This window comes from Lepisosteus platostomus, chromosome 9, assembly GCF_059453375.1.
Source record: "Lepisosteus platostomus isolate fLepPlt1 chromosome 9, fLepPlt1.hap1, whole genome shotgun sequence".
Classification (NCBI taxonomy): domain Eukaryota; kingdom Metazoa; phylum Chordata; class Actinopteri; order Semionotiformes; family Lepisosteidae; genus Lepisosteus; species Lepisosteus platostomus.
In genome coordinates, this window is record NC_142619.1 from 675012 (window position 1) to 691637 (window position 16626).

Sequence of the window (16626 nt, forward strand, 5' to 3'; positions counted from 1 at the left end):
CACTGCCCCGACACTACCCCGACACTGCCCTGATACTGACCCCACACTATCCTGATACTGACCCCACACTATCCTGATACTGCCCCCACACTGCCCCGATACTGCCCCCACACTTCCCTGAAACTGACCCCACACTGCCCTGATACTGACCCCACACTGCCCTGATACTGCCTCCACACTGCCCCGATACTGACCCCACACTGCCCTGATACTGACCCCACACTATCCTGATACTGACCCCACACTGCCCTGAAACTGCCCTGATACTGCCCCCACACTGCCCTGATACTCCCCCCACACTGCCCCCACACTGCCCTGATACTGACCCCACACTGCCCTGATACTCCCCCCACACTGCCCCCACACTGCCCTGATACTGCCCCCACACTGCCCTGAAACTGCCCTGATACTGCCCCCACACTGCCCTGAAACTGCCCTGATACTGCCCCCACACTGCCCCAATACCAACCCCACACTGCCCCCACACTGCCCTGATACTGCCCCCACACTGACCCCACACTGCCCTGAAACTGACCCCACACTGCCCTGATACTGACCCCACACTGCCCCAATACCAACCCCACACTGCCCTGATACTGCCCCCACACTGCCCTGAAACTGCCCCCACACTGCCCTGAAACCGCCCCCACACCCGGTGCGGGGCAGTACAGGCTGCTGTGTGTCCGCCTCACTGTCTCGTCCTCTCTCTGCCCCTCAGTGTCGCGCTTCGTCAAGTACACCGGCTACGGCAACGCCGCGGGCCTCCTGGCGGCGCGGGGGCTGCTCGCGGGCAGCCGGGGCGGCGGCGGGGAGGGGCAGTACTCCGAGGACTCGGACTCGGACACAGAGGAGTACCGGGAGGCACGCTCCCGGATCAACCCCGTGACCGGCAGGGTGGAGGAGCAGCAGCCTGATCCTCTGGAGGGGCTGAGCGAGGAGGAGAAGGAGGAGGAGGCCAGGAGACTGGTCAGCATGCTGAACCGACTGGCCAGGTCCGCGCCGCCCCTCTCGCGGAGTTAACGGACTGCAGGGCCGGGCCAATCGGTGTGTCTGTGCTCTACCGTCTCCCCTTCTCTCCCCTCTCCTCAGGGATCAGATAATCGAGCCGGTGGGGGTGATGGAGGATGGGAGGCTGGCGCCCCTTGGTGGCCGCAGAAGGAACTGCACCCCAGACACCCTGAGGGAGGAGCCAGAGGAGGGGGACGGCGAATCGGAGAGAGACTCTGACTGAGGGGGGGGAGGAGCCGAGAGAGAGGGGTGGAGACCAGGAGGAGAGAGAGGAGAGAGAGAGGAAGTGTGTCCCAAACCAGGGGGGTGAGACCGAGCTGGGGCAGAGTGGGCTTTGAGGATTTGAGGGAGAGGGAGAGAGAGACGACAGAAAAGGGACGAATCACAGGGTGATGGAGGAGGAGAGTCAGAGTCAGGAGAGAGATGAGCTGAAGGAGACAGAGGGGGGAGAGGAGAGTCAGGAGAGAGAGATGAGCTGAAGGAGACAGAGGGAGGAGAGGAGAGTCAGGAGAGAGAGATGAGCTGAAGGAGACAGAGGGAGGAGAGGAGAGTCAGGAGAGAGAGATGAGCTGAAGGAGACAGAGGGAGGAGAGGAGAGTCAGGAGAGAGAGATGAGCTGAAGGAGACAGAGGGAGGAGAGGAGAGTCAGGAGAGAGAGATGAGCTGAAGGAGACAGAGGGAGGAGAGGAGAGTCAGGAGAGAGAGATGAGCTGAAGGAGACAGAGGGAGGAGAGGAGAGTCAGGAGAGAGAGATGAGCTGAAGGAGACAGAGGGAGGAGAGGAGAGTCAGGAGAGAGAGATGAGCTGAAGGAGACAGAGGGAGGAGAGGAGAGTCAGGAGAGAGAGATGAACTGAAGGAGACAGAGGGAGGAGAGGAGAGTCAGGAGAGAGAGATGAACTGAAGGAGACAGAGGGAGGAGAGGAGGAGAGCATGAGTTTCTGAATTATTTTCCTTTACATGAAGATGATCACATGATGATTCTAATGTAAATTTATTCCTATTTATTTTCTCCTTGTGGCCAAACATTAGATGTGACATTCCTTCTGAATGTTCTTAGCAGACTTGTTTGCCCTGAAAGCTGTAATTGTTAATTCCTCATCAAGAATATAACTGTGAGCTGTTCTTATGTTTTGGCAGTACTGTCGTTGATCAGTTATGCCAATAAAGCACTTGGAATGGAATGGAATCGAGTTGATTTGACGTGAACTGCATGAGACAAGAGCTGCCTGAGACAGAGACAGAGAGAGGGGGCAGGGGCAGACTGGGAGACAGGCTCTGTATTTGGAGCACTTGGTGATTCTTGGGGATTGAAATCACTATTTTCATGCACTGAATTACCCAACTTCTGTGCCTCGCACCACAGGCGTGCACGGACGAGGCTTGGCCAGAAGAGGGCGCTGTGGCTCAGGGCTGCTGTGGCCTGCGGCCCGAGTTGGGGCTCAGTGCCAGACTGAAGAGTGCGGGAGGGGGTCAGCGCGTGGCCCCGGGGTGACCGAGCCGCTCTTTCGCAGAGGAAGGGGGAGCGCCGAGCGGTCAGGGGGTCACTCAGAGGGCAGGCCGGGCTCCGTGGCAGCGAGTGCGGGCCTCCCGGTGTCGGCCAGATCGGAACCTGCCTGCTGCGGGCAGGAGTGAGAGCAGTCCCACACGAAACGGCCCTTTCCCTCTGGATTCCATGTTCATTCGGGAAGCGGGATGGGGGTGGAGGAAAGAGGCAGCCCTCTGCTCTCGGACGCGCACGTGGCAGCACGGGGCACCTTCGCGCGCGAGAGTTCACGATTCCTGCCTCCTCCTCCTCCTCCTCCTCCTCCGTTGTTAGACACTTGGCCCTGGGCTGCACCCCTGTGCAGGAACTCGGAGAGCGAGGCAGAGGGCGACAGAGCTGCACTTCCTGTTGGACTGGGGGAGACAGTCTGGGATTAGACAGACATTCCTCCCCAAAATAACAAACCTAATCCCAGATAAGGATCGTAGCCGCTCCCAGCCCTACCGGGAGAGGAAACCAGGCCACAGCGCGATCTCCTGCGGCACAATAACGATTTCTTGTTCTGAACCCTTGACAGCAGTTTCCTGACGGTTATTTCCTGGGCGGCGCTGTAAACCTCCAGTCAGGCCAGTAAGGTGGAATCTGAGGGGAGGAGGGAGGAGGAGACGGGGTGGCCGGGCGGCGCCAGCACAGACGCCCCAAGAGAAGGAGGAACAGGACAGACAGGCGAGGCGGGAGGCTGTGTTCAGACCTGCAGAGTTTTGGCCGTTTGTGAGGGAGGGAGGGAGGGGTGATTCACCTGTCAGCTCGAACTGAAAGTCAGCCGAGCGCCCCGTCAGTACGACACAGGCCTGCAGCTGCCGGGAGCTCGCCCGGGGCTTGTTCCAGCCCCCCGCCCCCCTCTGTGTAAAGAAGAGACTCTCGTTCTCGGTTTTGAACGCGCTTTCCCGCAGTTTCCCCCTCCCCGAGTGAGGCAGGAGGGGCCGGGTGAACACCGGATCGGCGTGCGGCGGAGAGGGGAGAGGGGAGAGGGGAGAGGCAGAGGCAGGTCTGACGAGATGCTCCTGCTGCCTCCGGTCAGGAATGCGGCTGGTCAGGCTCTCCCCCTTGCGGAGACGAGCCCCAGCCTGCCTGCTGAGGGAGAGAGGAGAGAGCAGACACAACGGGCGCAACTGGCAGCAAACTCCCAGCTTCTCACTCGCACAGAACCTGGGTCTGACTGGCGGAGAGGAGGACGAGGGACAGAGTCGCCCCCTACTGTAGCAGGACTGTCCTACTGCACTGGGACTGGAGCTCCTACTGTAACAGACTGTTCTACTGCACTGGGACTGTAGCTCCTATTGTAACAGGACTGTCCTACTGTACTGGGGCTGTAGCTCCTATTGTAACAGACTGGTCTACTGTACTGGGACTGTAGCTCCTATTGTAACAGACTGGTCTACTGTACTGGGACTGTAGCTCCTATTGTAACAGACTGTTCTACTGTACTGGGACTGTAGCTCCTATTGTAACAGACTGGTCTACTGTACTGGGACTGTAGCTCCTATTGTAACAGGACTGTCCTACTGTACTGGGACTGTAGCCCCTATTGTAACAGACTGGTCTACTGTACTGGGACTGTAGCTCCTATTGTAACAGGACTGTCCTACTGTACTGGGACTGTAGCTCCTATTGTAACACGACTGTCCTACTGTACTGGGACTGTAGCTCCTATTGTAACAGACTGGTCTACTGCACTGGGACTGTAGCTCCTATTGTAACAGACTGTTCTACTGTACTGGGACTGTAGCTCCTATTGTAACAGACTGGTCTACTGTACTGGGACTGTAGCTCCTATTGTAACAGGACTGTCCTACTGTACTGGGACTGTAGCCCCTATTGTAACAGACTGGTCTACTGTACTGGGACTGTAGCTCCTATTGTAACAGGACTGTCCTACTGTACTGGGACTGTAGCTCCTACTGTAACAGACTGTTCTACTGTACTGGGACTGTAGCTCCTATTGTAACAGGACTGTCCTACTGTACTGGGACTGTAGCTCCTATTGTAACAGACTGGTCTACTGTACTGGGACTGTAGCTCCTATTGTAACAGGACTGTCCTACTGTACTGGGACTGTAGCTCCTATTGTAACAGGACTGTCCTACTGCACTGGGACTGTAGCTCCTATTGTAACAGACTGGTCTACTGTACTGGGACTGTAGCTCCTATTGTAACAGGACTGTAGCTCCTATTGTAACAGACTGGTCTACTGTACTGGGACTGTAGCTCCTATTGTAACAGGACTGTAGCTCCTATTGTAACAGACTGTTCTACTGTACTGGGACTGTAGCTCCTATTGTAACAGACTGTCCTACTGTACTGGGACTGTAGCTCCTATTGTAACAGACTGGTCTACTGTACTGGGACTGTAGCTCCTATTGTAACAGACTGGTCTACTGTACTGGGACTGTAGCTCCTATTGTAACAGACTGGTCTACTGTACTGGGACTGTAGCTCCTATTGTAACAGACTGTTCTACTGCACTGGGACTGTAACTCCTATTGTAACTGGACTGTTCTACTGTACTGGGACTGTAGCCCCTATTGTAACAGACTGGTCTACTGTACTGGGACTGTAGCCCCTATTGTAACAGGACTGTCCTACTGTACTGGGACTGTAGCTCCTATTGTAACAGACTGGTCTACTGCACTGGGACTGTAGCTCCTATTGTAACAGGACTTTCCTACTGTACTGGGACTGGAGCTCCTATTGTAACAGACTGTTCTACTGTACTGGGACTGTAGCCCCTATTGTAACAGACTGGTCTACTGTACTGGGACTGTAGCCCCTATTGTAACAGGACTGTCCTACTGTACTGGGACTGTAGCTCCTATTGTAACAGACTGGTCTACTGCACTGGGACTGTAGCTCCTATTGTAACAGGACTTTCCTACTGTACTGGGACTGGAGCTCCTATTGTAACAGACTGTTCTACTGTACTGGGACTGTAGCTCCTATTGTAACAGGACTGTAGCTCCTATTGTAACAGACTGGTCTACTGTACTGGGACTGTAGCCCCTATTGTAACAGGACTTTCCTACTGTACTGGGACTGGAGCTCCTATTGTAACAGACTGTTCTACTGTACTGGGACTGTAGCTCCTACTGTAACAGACTGTTCTACTGTACTGGGACTGTAGCTCCTATTGTAACAGACTGTCCTACTGTACTGGGACTGTGGCTCCTATTGTAACAGACTGGTCTACTGTACTGGGACTGTAGCTCCTATTGTAACTGGACTGTTCTACTGTACTGGGAATGTAGCTCCTATTGTAACAGACTGTCCTACTGTACTGGGACTGTGGCTCCTATTGTAACAGACTGGTCTACTGCACTGGGACTGTAGCTCCTACTGTAACAGACTGTTCTACTGTACTGGGACTGTAGCTCCTATTGTAACAGACTGTCCTACTGTACTGGGACTGTGGCTCCTATTGTAACAGACTGGTCTACTGTACTGGGACTGTAGCTCCTATTGTAACTGGACTGTTCTACTGTACTGGGAATGTAGCTCCTATTGTAACAGACTGTCCTACTGTACTGGGAATGTAGCTCCTACTGTAACAGGACTGTAGCTCCTATTGTAACAGGACTGTCCCCCCTGCAAGCATATCCATAAAGCACATTTCTACAAAATATTTCTCTTGGTCAGAGAGGAGAAAGAGATGGAGGGGAGGCGGAGTGAGACAGGGAAGGGAGAGAGAGAGGGAATCACTGGAGGTTTTTGTCAGTGTTTGCGCTGACTCAGCATTCACAGTTGAGTACACCAGGCTTACAGACCTTTAGCCAGAGGCCAGGGGAAGGACCATCCTGTGTTTATTCACCCACAAGCGATTGTTACAGCCTGTCCTCGGAGGGGTCTGCCCCAGGCCGCGCTGAGACAGCTCTGGGACGTCTCCCACCTCCCGCGCGCTCGGCCCGCCCTCCAGTCCCGGGCGATACAGCACGAGGCTCAGTCGTGCTGCTGGGAGAGATGATCTCGCTCTGTTCCTGGGGGGGGGACACTGGCCGGGCGCTCCGTGGGCCAGCCGAGATCGTCTCCCTGCAGGGCCCTCGTCAGCGACAACATCACGACACCAGGACAGCCAGAGTACATCACACCAAATCCTTTACACTTCCAGCACAGCGCTACAGACACAGGAGCTGACCAACACCGTCGGGGAAGGGCTTTGGAGAGAGGGGTGGCAGGGGTCAGAGGTCAGAGGGAGACAGACAATGGGTTTGGCAGTGATGGAGGGAGAGAGGAGAGAGGAGGAAGAGAGAGGGGACAGAGGGAGAGGAAGAGCAGTATTTGCGTCACCCAGGATCTTGCAGCTGAGCACAAGGGGAACGTGGAAGAAGAGGCCGTTCAGCCTCCTCTGGTGGGCTGGGTGCCCAGGAGCTCATCCCGGTGTTCAGACATGGTGCCTATCCAGTGTTCAGCTCAGGAGCTCATCCCGGTGTTCAGACGTGGCGCCTATCCAGTGCTCAGCTCAGGAGCTCATCCCAGTGTTCAGACATGGTGCCATTCCAGTGTTCAGCTCTGCAGTCCCGGTGTTCAGACATGGTGCCAATCCCGTGTTCAGCTCTGGAGTCCCGGTGTTCAGACATGGTGCCAATCCAGGGTTCAGCTCTGGAGTCCCTGTGTTCAGATGCCGGGAGGCTATGGAACCCTGGTGTTCAGAAGCTCTCGCCCTGGGGTCACACCCCTGGATGCCCTCTGCTCCTGTGGACAGAGACAGGAAGCTGCTCAACACAGCAGGAGCTGTGGACAGACAAGCTCACAGAGCCCGGCGAGCGACTGCAGGACTCGCGCCGCCATCTTTCAGCTGGGAGAGTTCCCCGTTGACCAACGCAGCACTCAAGGAGCGTGAACCCGGACACGACTCGTTTGTGACTAGGACAGGCATGGTGGTGCAGGGCTGAGCACAGCAGCTTTGCACCCCTGGGTTCGACTCCTGGGGTGCTGTCTGTGTGGAGTCTGTATGTTCTCCCTGTGTTTGTGTGGGTTTCCTCCCACAGTCCAGAGACGTGCTGCTGGATTAATTGGTGACTGGGAAAACTGGCCTTGTGTGACTGTCTGTCTGCCCTGTGACGGACTGGCGCCCTGTCCAGGCTGTACCCTGCCTTGTGCCCAGTGCCTTCTGGGACAGACTCTGGCTGCCCTGCGACCCTGGACTGGACAGAGCAGTTGGAATAAAGGGTGGAGGGGTGGGATTAAAAAGGGAACCGCACTGCAGATCAATAACAGCTCAGCCCATCCAGCAGGGGAGCTGCTGAGCTCACTCACTCTGGCCTGGCCATGATCGCACAGGCCTCGTCCCCGACCCCTGGTGCCGTCACTGGTGTAACGAGACACCTGACTCGCCCTGGAGGGGCAGAGGGGCAGAGCCCTCTCCTGTCGGCACCAGAGAGGCGCGGAGCGGGCCAGCAGTCAGGTTCCTGAAGACCCCTTGGGCCCGGCTTGGCGAGTCCAGTCCCCGATACTGGACCTCCGTGGGGAGGACTCCCGGCCTGGTCCCAGTGTCTGGGCTGACCCTGGAGCAGTGTGCTGCTGCTGTCAGCTGCTCGATCTCCTCATCTTCCACCGACTGAGCTGACATCTCAGGGCCCTTATCAACGACGGGCTGGAACGTCATCAGGATAATCCCAGGACAAACAGCGACGACTCCACACTGCCCACGCCCTGTACAGTGTGCTGTATTTATACTATACACACCAGGGATTTACTAAACAGTGTCACTGTAGACACAGCTGTCAGTGATTCTAGTGATAAGTGTGTACAGAAAGGTAGTACTGTACACAGAGCATACAGTGTAAAACAATGCAGATCACCTCATTGAGTTAACATCTGGATACAGCTACTATCATGGACACATCTGGATACAGCTACAATCATGGACCAGCAGGATTAACAACAGAGAAACAGAGTAGCAGCACTGGCCTTGTCAGGGCTGTAGGGAGACCTGGGAGGGGAGGTGTGTTTCTGCTGTCAGCTGCCTGATCTGTAGTCAATGTCCCCCTTCCTCTAGCCTAAGGTTCGGGGCTTGATTCATTTTAACATTTTCAAACGATTTAATTCCAGTTGCTATTTCTGAACTCAATAGTAATAGTGATTCATAATTTCTCACACTTATATAGTGCCACTCAGAGCTCTTTACAGCTCATGGGGATCCCCTCCACCCCCACCTGGATGATGCTCCAGTCCTCTCACACACACCAGCTCTCAGTGGGAGGAGAGCAGAGGGATGGAGCCAGTTCAGAGAGGGGGGCTATTAGGAGGCCATGAGGGGTAAAGGCCAGGGGGGAGTTTGGCCAGGACACTGGGGTAACACCCCTACTCTTCTCGAGAGGCACCCTGGGATTGTTCATGACCACAGAGAGTCAGGACCTCGGTTTGACGTCTCATCCGAAGGACGGCGCCTGTTTATAACACACACACCAGTGATCTACTAAACAGCGTCACTGTAGACACAGCTCTGTCAGTAACCCATTCACTCAAGCGGTATCATTAGTGAGCTCCATTGCTGCCCACTTGCCGCAGGTGTTGAACTCCGCGGCTCTGTGCAAGAAAGAGCGCAGACAGGCGGCCGAGGAGACGCGGGGTCCCCGCGAAGCGATTTCAACCACAGCGCCTCCAGGAACATGCCTCGGGCACTTGTGTCCACTTTGTATTCACGTTGCGGTTTCTTTCGTCTGCTGATCCACCGAACGGGAGGGACCCGCTGGTCAGCAGCAAATACACGCCGGTGAGTAAACACGCCGAGTATCGGGAGAAACTATGCTAGAAACTACACATTGCTGTAAACAAAACGCCACCGACACAGTCGGGAAACTTCGGTGCGCTTTTCTACGCAGCTGTGCACTCACGCGCTCTCACCCTCACTCACTCACTCACCGGCTCTCAGCCTCACACACTCACTCACCCGCTCCGAGCGCGTCCTCTCTCCGCCCCGCGGCGGGGCCGGTCGGGCTTCACGCCCCTCAGCGGGGCTCAGGGCTGGAGTCGCAGGCGGGGGCGCGCCCGGCGGGGGCCGGCGGGGACGGGGACGCCGACAGCGGGAGGGAGGAGGAGGAGGAGGAGGACGGGGAGCCGTCCGACAGGGGCAGCTCGGCGCAGTCGGCCGAGTCCAGGGTGCCCTCCGAGTCCGCGCCCGAGCCCCGGCCGGGCGAGGGGTCCCGGGGCGGCTGGGGCCCCCCGGCGGCGCGCACCGCCCGCTGCAGGTGCGAGATGTAGCTCTGCGCGGCCCGCAGGATCTGCAGCTTGCTGGCGCGCCGGGCGGCCGACACCTGCGGCACCCTCTTCTGCAGCGCCGCGAAGCCGGCGTTCACCCGGCGGAGCCGCCGCCGCTCCCTCTCGTTCCTCTCCTCCGGCGAGCGGGCCCGGCTCCCCTCGGCCGTGCTGCCCCTCTGTCGCCTCCCGCCCCCCTCCTCCTCCTCCTCCTCCTCCCGCTCCTCCTCCGCTTCGGCCGGCGCGCCGAGCATCCTCTTGGTCTCCATGGCGACCGCCCGGTCCGGTCGCCCGGTTCTAGCCCGTGACCGCTCGCGGCGGGGAAGAGACAGTCCTTTTCTTGGGGAGGTTGATACCAAAGAAGCGCTAAAAATTCCCCCCAAATCCTGAGGAGCGAGTGCTGGAAAAATAGGTCCGGAGGGGAAGAGTTTGAAAGCAAAGTCACGTCCAGTCAGTCGCTCAGGGCGCTGTGCGCTTGAACCGCGGGCAGAGCTTCACTCAGGGGCTGAACTCGGTCTCTCGGCGCCCCGGACCCACTCGCTTTCCCACGCGAGCCCGGGTCCCGGCGCGACTCTCCTCCTCCGCGGCGGGCGGCGTGTCTCCGTCCCCGAGCTGCTCCGCTGCGTCTGGGGAAGACACGCGTGGAGAGGGAGTGGGGCCTTCTCCGCAAACACACCCTCCATCCTCCCCTCTCTCCCTCCTCCAGCGTCCCAGAGCCCGCCTCTCCCGGCGCTCCACACGCACCTGAGAACTGCCTGCTTCCTCTTCCTGTGCAGGTGTGTGTTTCCAGTCAGGGTGTGTACAGGTGTGTGTGTGTACAGTGTGTCCAGTCAGAGTGTGTCCAGTCAGAGTGTGTACAGGTGTGTGTGTGTGTGCAGTGTGTCCAGTCAGAGTGTGTTCAGGTGTGTGTGTGTGTGTGCAGTGTGTGCAGTCAGAGTGTGTTCAGGTGTGTGTGTGTGTGCAGTGTGTGCAGTCAGAGTGTGTACAGGTGTGTGTGTACAGTGTGTCCAGTCAGAGTGTGTACAGGTGTGTGTGTGTGCAGTGTGTCCAGTCAGAGTGTGTTCAGGTGTGTGTGTGCAGTGTGTCCAGTCAGAGTGTGTACAGGTGTGTGTGTGTGCAGTGTGTCCAGTCAGGGTGTGTTCAGGTGTGTGTGTCCAGTCAAGGCGTATACAGGTGTGTGTGTGTACAGTGTGTCCAGTCAGAGTGTGTACAGGTGTGTGTGTGTGTGTACAGTGTGTCCAGTCAGAGTGTGTACAGGTGTGTGTGTGTGTGTGCAGTGTGTCCAGTCAGAGTGTGTACAGGTGTGTGTGTGTGTGCAGTGTGTCCAGTCAGGGTGTGTTCAGGTGTGTGTGTCCAGTCAAGGCGTATACAGGTGTGTGTGTGTACAGTGTGTCCAGTCAGAGTGTGTTCAGGTGTGTGTGTGTGCAGTGTGTCCAGTCAGGGTGTGTTCAGGTGTGTGTGTGTGCAGTGTGTCCAGTCAGAGTGTGTACAGTGTGTCCAGTCAGAGTGTGTACAAGTGTGTGTGTACAGTGTGTGCAGTCAGAGTGTGTACAGTGTGTGTGTACAGGTGTGTGTGTGCAGTGTGTCCAGTCAGAGTGTGTACAAGTGTGTGTGTACAGTGTGTGCAGTCAGAGTGTGTACAGTGTGTGTGTACAGGTGTGTGTGTGCAGTGTGTCCAGTCAGAGTGTGTACAGGTGTGTGTGTGCAGTGTGTCCAGTAAGAATGTGTACAGGTGTGTGTGTCCAGTCAAGGCGTATACAGGTGTGTGTGTGCAGTGTGTCCAGTCAGAGTGTGTACAGGTGTGTGTGTGCAGTGTGTCCAGTCAAGGCTATACATACAGCTTGTCCAAATGTTATTTATGAAGTACATAACATTTTGTGTACTGAAAATGAACATTTCTGTACTGAAGAAAGTGGTCAGAACATGTCAGCCAATATGTTACTAGTTCCATCTAGTGTTACATTTCTGCACCTGCAGGTACTGGGGCACTGAAACATACAGGATCACACCTGTGTGTCCCCCAGGTGGGATCACTGGTGCAGAATGATCACGGTGTGTCTCCCAGGTGGGGTCACTGGTGCAGAATGACCACTGTGTGTCTCCCAGTGGGGGTCATTGGTGCAGAATGATCACTGTGCGTCTCCCAGGTGGGGCCCCTGGTGCAGAATGATCACTGTGTGTCTCCCAGGTGGGGTCACTGGTGCAGAATGATCACTGTGCGTCTCCCAGGTGGGGCCGCTGCTGCAGAATGATCACTGTGTGTCTCCCAGGTGGGGTTACTGGTGCAGAATGATCGCTGTGTGTCTCCCAGGTGGGGTTACTGGTGCAGAATGATCGCTGTGTGTCTCCCAGGTGGGGTTACTGGTGCAGAATGATCGCTGTGTGTCTCCCAGGTGGGGTTACTGGTGCAGAATGATCGCTGTGTGTCTCCCAGGTGGGGTTACTGGTGCAGAATGATCGCTGTGTGTCTCCCAGGTGGGGTTACTGGTGCAGAATGACCGCTGTGTGTCTCCCAGGTGGGGTTACTGGTGCAGAATGATCGCTGTGTGTCTCCCAGGTCGGGTTACTGGTGCAGAATGATCACTGTGTGTCTCCCAGGTGGGGTTACTGGTGCAGAATGATTACTGTGTGTCTCCCAGGTGGGGCCGCTGGTGCAGAATGACCACTGTGTGTCTCCCAGGTGGGGTTACTGGTGCAGAATGATCGCTGTGTGTCTCCCAGGTGGGGTTACTGGTGCAGAATGATCGCTGTGTGTCTCCCAGGTGGGGTTACTGGTGCAGAATGACCGCTGTGTGTCTCCCAGGTGGGGTTACTGGTGCAGAATGATCGCTGTGTGTCTCCCAGGTCGGGTTACTGGTGCAGAATGATCACTGTGTGTCTCCCAGGTGGGGTTACTGGTGCAGAATGATTACTGTGTGTCTCCCAGGTGGGGCCGCTGGTGCAGAATGACCACTGTGTGTCTCCCAGGTGGGGTTACTGGTGCAGAATGATCACTGTGTGTCTCCCAGGTCGGGTTACTGGTGCAGAATGATCACTGTGTGTCTCCCAGGTGGGGTTACTGGTGCAGAATGATCACTGTGTGTCTCCCAGTGGGGGTCATTGGTGCAGAATGATCACTGTGTGTCTCCCAGCTGGGACAGTTACAGGGGATGAAATCCTGTCTACTTTGTGTGAAGCACAAAATTATAAACGTATATAAAGGCAGTTAATTATTTTTTCTCAGAAATCAGTCCGGACAAAGCAGGTGAGGCTCATGGCACTCTGGAAGGATCACAGCTTAGAAAGATATAGTTTTCTGTTTCCCCAACGTCGTGGGCAATAAATACCGCAACAGGACACGAGGTCTCCCCTCTCCCACTTCATTTTCAGAGTCTAACAAAAGTCCCGGCTGTTTTGTCCGAGAGGAGATTTACACCAGTAAAGAGCCAGGGCAGATAAAGGATTATAGTGAACAGGTGCTCAGGAAATATGCAAATGTTATGCAAAGGAGTTTCCCATCTGGGACAATCAAGGTAAGTGAGGTAGGACCTGAGATTTTCACGACCAGCCCCTCCCAGCAGATGCCTCGGGTGAGACGTGAAACCTCCTTTTTCACGCGCTCGCACAACCAGTGACAGGACCAATAATCTCTCCCAAAATATAACACTGCTTTGTGGCTTAGGCTCTTCCTAGGCACACCTGTGAGCACTGATGTTCTGCAATCTTACAGCATTCGGTGCGCACTGTGGGCAGAAAGACCAGCTCCCCTCCAGACCACGAGGGGGAGCTGGAAAAGCAGGACAGCGGCTGTGTGGTTGTTTTCTGGGCTACGTCTTTGGCTCTGACCACAGAACTGCTTTGGCCTGTAGGGTGGGTGGCTGAAATGCAGAAGAACCACACAGATGTCACACAAACGTGTTTACAGTTGTTCACAAGCTTGTCTTCTTTCTCAAACTGCGGTTATGGAGACAAGGATTCTAGTCAGTTAATTTAGTAGTTTTTGTCTTTGTTCAGTTCAGAGACCTGTCCTTGAGTACTGAAAGGTCTCTCTACATTGATTTAAGAGATAATTGTTCCAGGACAGAGAATCTCTCTCACCCTTGTGAGGCTGGATCTCCCCAGGAGCAGGGCTGGATCTCTCCAGGAGCAGGGCTGGATCTGTCCAGGAGCAGGGCTGGATCTGTCCAGGAGCAGGGCTGGATCTCTCCAGGAGCAGGGCTGGATCTCTCCAGGAACAGGGCTGGATCTCTCCAGGAGCAGGGCTGGATCTGTCCAGGAGCAGGGCTGGATCTCCCCAGGAGCAGGGCTGGATCTCTCCAGGAGCAGGGCTGGATCTGTTCAGGAGCAGGGCTGGATCTCTCCAGGAGCAGGGCTGGATCTCTCCAGGAACAGGGCTGGATCTCTCCAGGAGCAGGGCTGGATCTGTCCAGGAGCAGGGCTGGATCTCCCCAGGAGCAGGGCTGGATCTCTCCAGGAGCAGGGCTGGATCTGTTCAGGAGCAGGGCTGGATCTGTCCAGGAGCAGGGCTGGATCTGTTCAGGAGCAGGGCTGGATCTGTCCAGGAGCAGGGCTGGATCTCTCCTGGAGCAGGGCTGGATCTGTCCAGGAGCAGGGCTGGATCTCTCCTGGAGCAGGGCTGGATCTCTCCAGGAGCAGGGCTGGATCTGTCCAGGAGCAGGGCTGGATCTGTTCAGGAGCAGGGCTGGATCTGTCCAGGAGCAGGGCTGGATCTCTCCTGGAGCAGGGCTGGATCTGTCCAGGAGCAGGGCTGGATCTCTCCTGGAGCAGGGCTGGATCTCTCCAGGAGCAGGGCTGGATCTGTCCAGGAGGAGAGCTGTCCAGTCATTCTCTATTTAATTCAGACGGCCGAGATGTGGCTCTTCCATCTGACTGTTGCGCTGTAGCACCAGTGAAGCAGATGAGCTCTTCCTCCTCCTCCGTCTGTCCCAGCTGGCAGAGGGTCACAGCGGAGGAAACGAAAAGGGATTGTCCCACCAGAAAGCCATGACCTCCGAACCCGGGGTAGAGGGGCTCCGTGAAGGAGGCCTGGACTCTGTGCAGGAGGGTCGCTGTGTCCCCAGAGACGCTGTAGAAGGACAGAGTTCCGGCCCTGTGGTCCACATACACCCCTATCCTGGAGGAGGGAGGGGCAGCTACTGCAGTTTTCTTGCCGTTGTGCCAGAAGGAGCAGCTGGACCCGGAGCAGCACAGACTCCAGGACTGGTCGTTGCGTCCAAGACGAGAGCTGTCACCCCACCCTCTCCTGCTGAGTCCTTTATATGTGACCCCTATATAAACCCATCCCCCACTCCACTCCACCTCCCAGTAACAGCGGGTCCCAGACAGCCCCTCTCTGCACAGCACCTGGAATTCTGAATCAAATCTCTCGGGGTGATCGGGGTACTGCTGGGGCTCCCTGCTCCAGGTCACCCTCCTGTTCCCCTCAGACAGACGCAGGTGTCTGTGCGCTGTGTTGGGGTCCAGTGTGAGCCGACAGGCATCTGATTGGAGAGAAGAGGACAGTCAGAGGAGTGACAGGCAGAACAGACCAATCCCTGAGCAGATCTCCACTAGAGTCCCTCCCCCACAGCCCAGTAAGATACACACTGGGGTTTCTGATTGGAGAGAAGAGGACAGACAGACAGAGCAGACCAATGGAACTTCAAAGGTTCAATACCTTCAGCACACAGAACTGTGCACATCAACCTGTTGGCTGTTATTTCTGACTAAACAGCTCAACTAATCGATCTACTGATGAACAACAGAAACTGGCAGAAAGGACACAGCCACAGTTGGAGTGACTTTGTATCAGACACATCCACAGTGGGAGTGGGAGTTTTCTATTTTGAACAAGCCCACAGTGGGAGTGACAGGTGAACACATGCTCTCCTGCAGTTGTCCAATTGGTTACATTAAAGTTCTGAAAAAAGATATACACGGTTGATAACCGATACAAAAATAGCTTTTGATTGTTTGTAGTCTGAAAGCACACTTGCAAACGTACCCCAGAAAGAGGCTTGTAAGATAATAATAATAATAATTATAATAATAATTGCTTACACTTATATAGCGCTTTTCTGGACACTCCACTCAAAGCGCTTTACAGGTAATGGGGACTCCCCTCCACCACCACCAATGTGCAGCATCCACCTGGATGATGCGACGGCAGCCATAGTGCGCCAGAACGCTCACCACACATCAGCTATCAGTGGGGAGGAGAGCAGAGTAATGTAGCCAATTCATAGAGGGGGATTATTAGGAGGCCATGATTAGTAAGGGCCAATTGGAAATTTGGCCAGGACACCAGGGTTACACCCCTACTCTTTTCGAGAAGCGCCCTGGGATTTTTAATGACCACAGAGAGTCAGGACCTCGGTTTTACGTCTCATCCGAAGGACGGCGCCTGTTTACAGTATAGTGTCCCCATCACTATACTGGGGCATTAGGACCCACATGGACCACAGGGTAAGCGCCCCCTGCTGGCCCCACTAACACCTCTTCCAGCAGCAACCTTAGTTTTTCCCAGGAGGTCTCCCATCCAGGTACTGACCAGGCTCACACCTGCTGAGCTTCAGTGGGTTGCCAGTTGTGAGTTGCAGGGTGATATGGCTGTGAAACATGTATCTGTTTTTTTTCTGATGAACTTCAGAGCACATCTCTAGATCACAATACTAGAAAATAAAAACTGTGAAGCTTGGTCAGTAATATAATGTGTTTGTGCAAAGAGGAATATATATATTAAAATAAAATAGGAAATCTGTCTTTTCAGTGAAAACAGACTCACAGTGTAAGAGCTCTGCTCTGGTCCTGGGCTCTGGAGTCTGCAGACTGTAGACGTCACTCACTGGGGAGACACAGAGAGAAATGGAACTGAGTCTTGTGGATGAATCACTCCTACTGAGAG

The 16626-nt window shown here is 55.4% G+C and overlaps 5 protein-coding genes across 10 annotated transcripts in view; 2 read left to right on the top strand and 3 right to left on the bottom strand.

The window, feature by feature from the left end:
• LOC148654243 (chaperone Ric-8A) overlaps window positions 1–2190 on the top strand; it is a 15473-nt gene extending 13283 nt beyond the window's left edge. For 5 of the 6 annotated variants that reach the window (XM_088646166.1, XM_088646165.1, XM_088646164.1 and 2 more), the window contains 2 exons: window positions 719–992; window positions 1090–2190. In XM_088646166.1, the coding sequence (XP_088502292.1) occupies window positions 719–992; window positions 1090–1231 (416 nt within the window). In that variant the 3' untranslated portion in view covers window positions 1232–2190. The remainder of the gene's footprint in view (window positions 1–718; window positions 993–1089) is intronic. The other variant, XR_015941289.1, reaches the window with a different exon arrangement.
• Window positions 1984–8151, bottom strand: LOC148654244 (uncharacterized). The gene is made up of 4 exons (XM_088646592.1): window positions 8050–8151; window positions 7803–7910; window positions 2997–3829; window positions 1984–2905 (listed from the first exon to the last, which is right to left on the bottom strand). The coding sequence occupies exons 1-4, from the start codon at window positions 8149–8151 to the stop codon at window positions 2686–2688; spliced, it is 1263 nt and encodes a 420-aa protein (XP_088502718.1). The 3' UTR covers window positions 1984–2685.
• LOC148654245 (uncharacterized) lies at window positions 6333–10523 on the bottom strand. Its single transcript, XM_088646224.1, has 2 exons — window positions 9439–10523; window positions 6333–7238 (listed from the first exon to the last, which is right to left on the bottom strand). Exon 1 carries the CDS (start codon window positions 10010–10012, stop codon window positions 9497–9499), a length of 516 nt encoding a protein of 171 aa, XP_088502350.1. The 5' UTR covers window positions 10013–10523; the 3' UTR covers window positions 6333–7238; window positions 9439–9496.
• The window catches only part of LOC148654246 (cytochrome P450 2F3-like), a 21676-nt gene continuing 13719 nt past the window's right edge, over window positions 8670–16626 (top strand). The window contains exon 1 of the mRNA XM_088646156.1: window positions 8670–9261. The gene's annotated coding sequence lies outside the window, so the exon portion shown is untranslated. The remainder of the gene's footprint in view (window positions 9262–16626) is intronic.
• The window catches only part of LOC148654247 (tripartite motif-containing protein 16-like protein), a 4779-nt gene continuing 1239 nt past the window's right edge, over window positions 13087–16626 (bottom strand). Inside the window, exons 5-6 of the mRNA XM_088646201.1 lie at window positions 16507–16566; window positions 13087–15223 (exon numbers count right to left, since the gene is read on the bottom strand). Of these exons, the coding sequence (XP_088502327.1) occupies window positions 14565–15223; window positions 16507–16566 (719 nt within the window). The 3' untranslated portion in view covers window positions 13087–14564. The remainder of the gene's footprint in view (window positions 15224–16506; window positions 16567–16626) is intronic.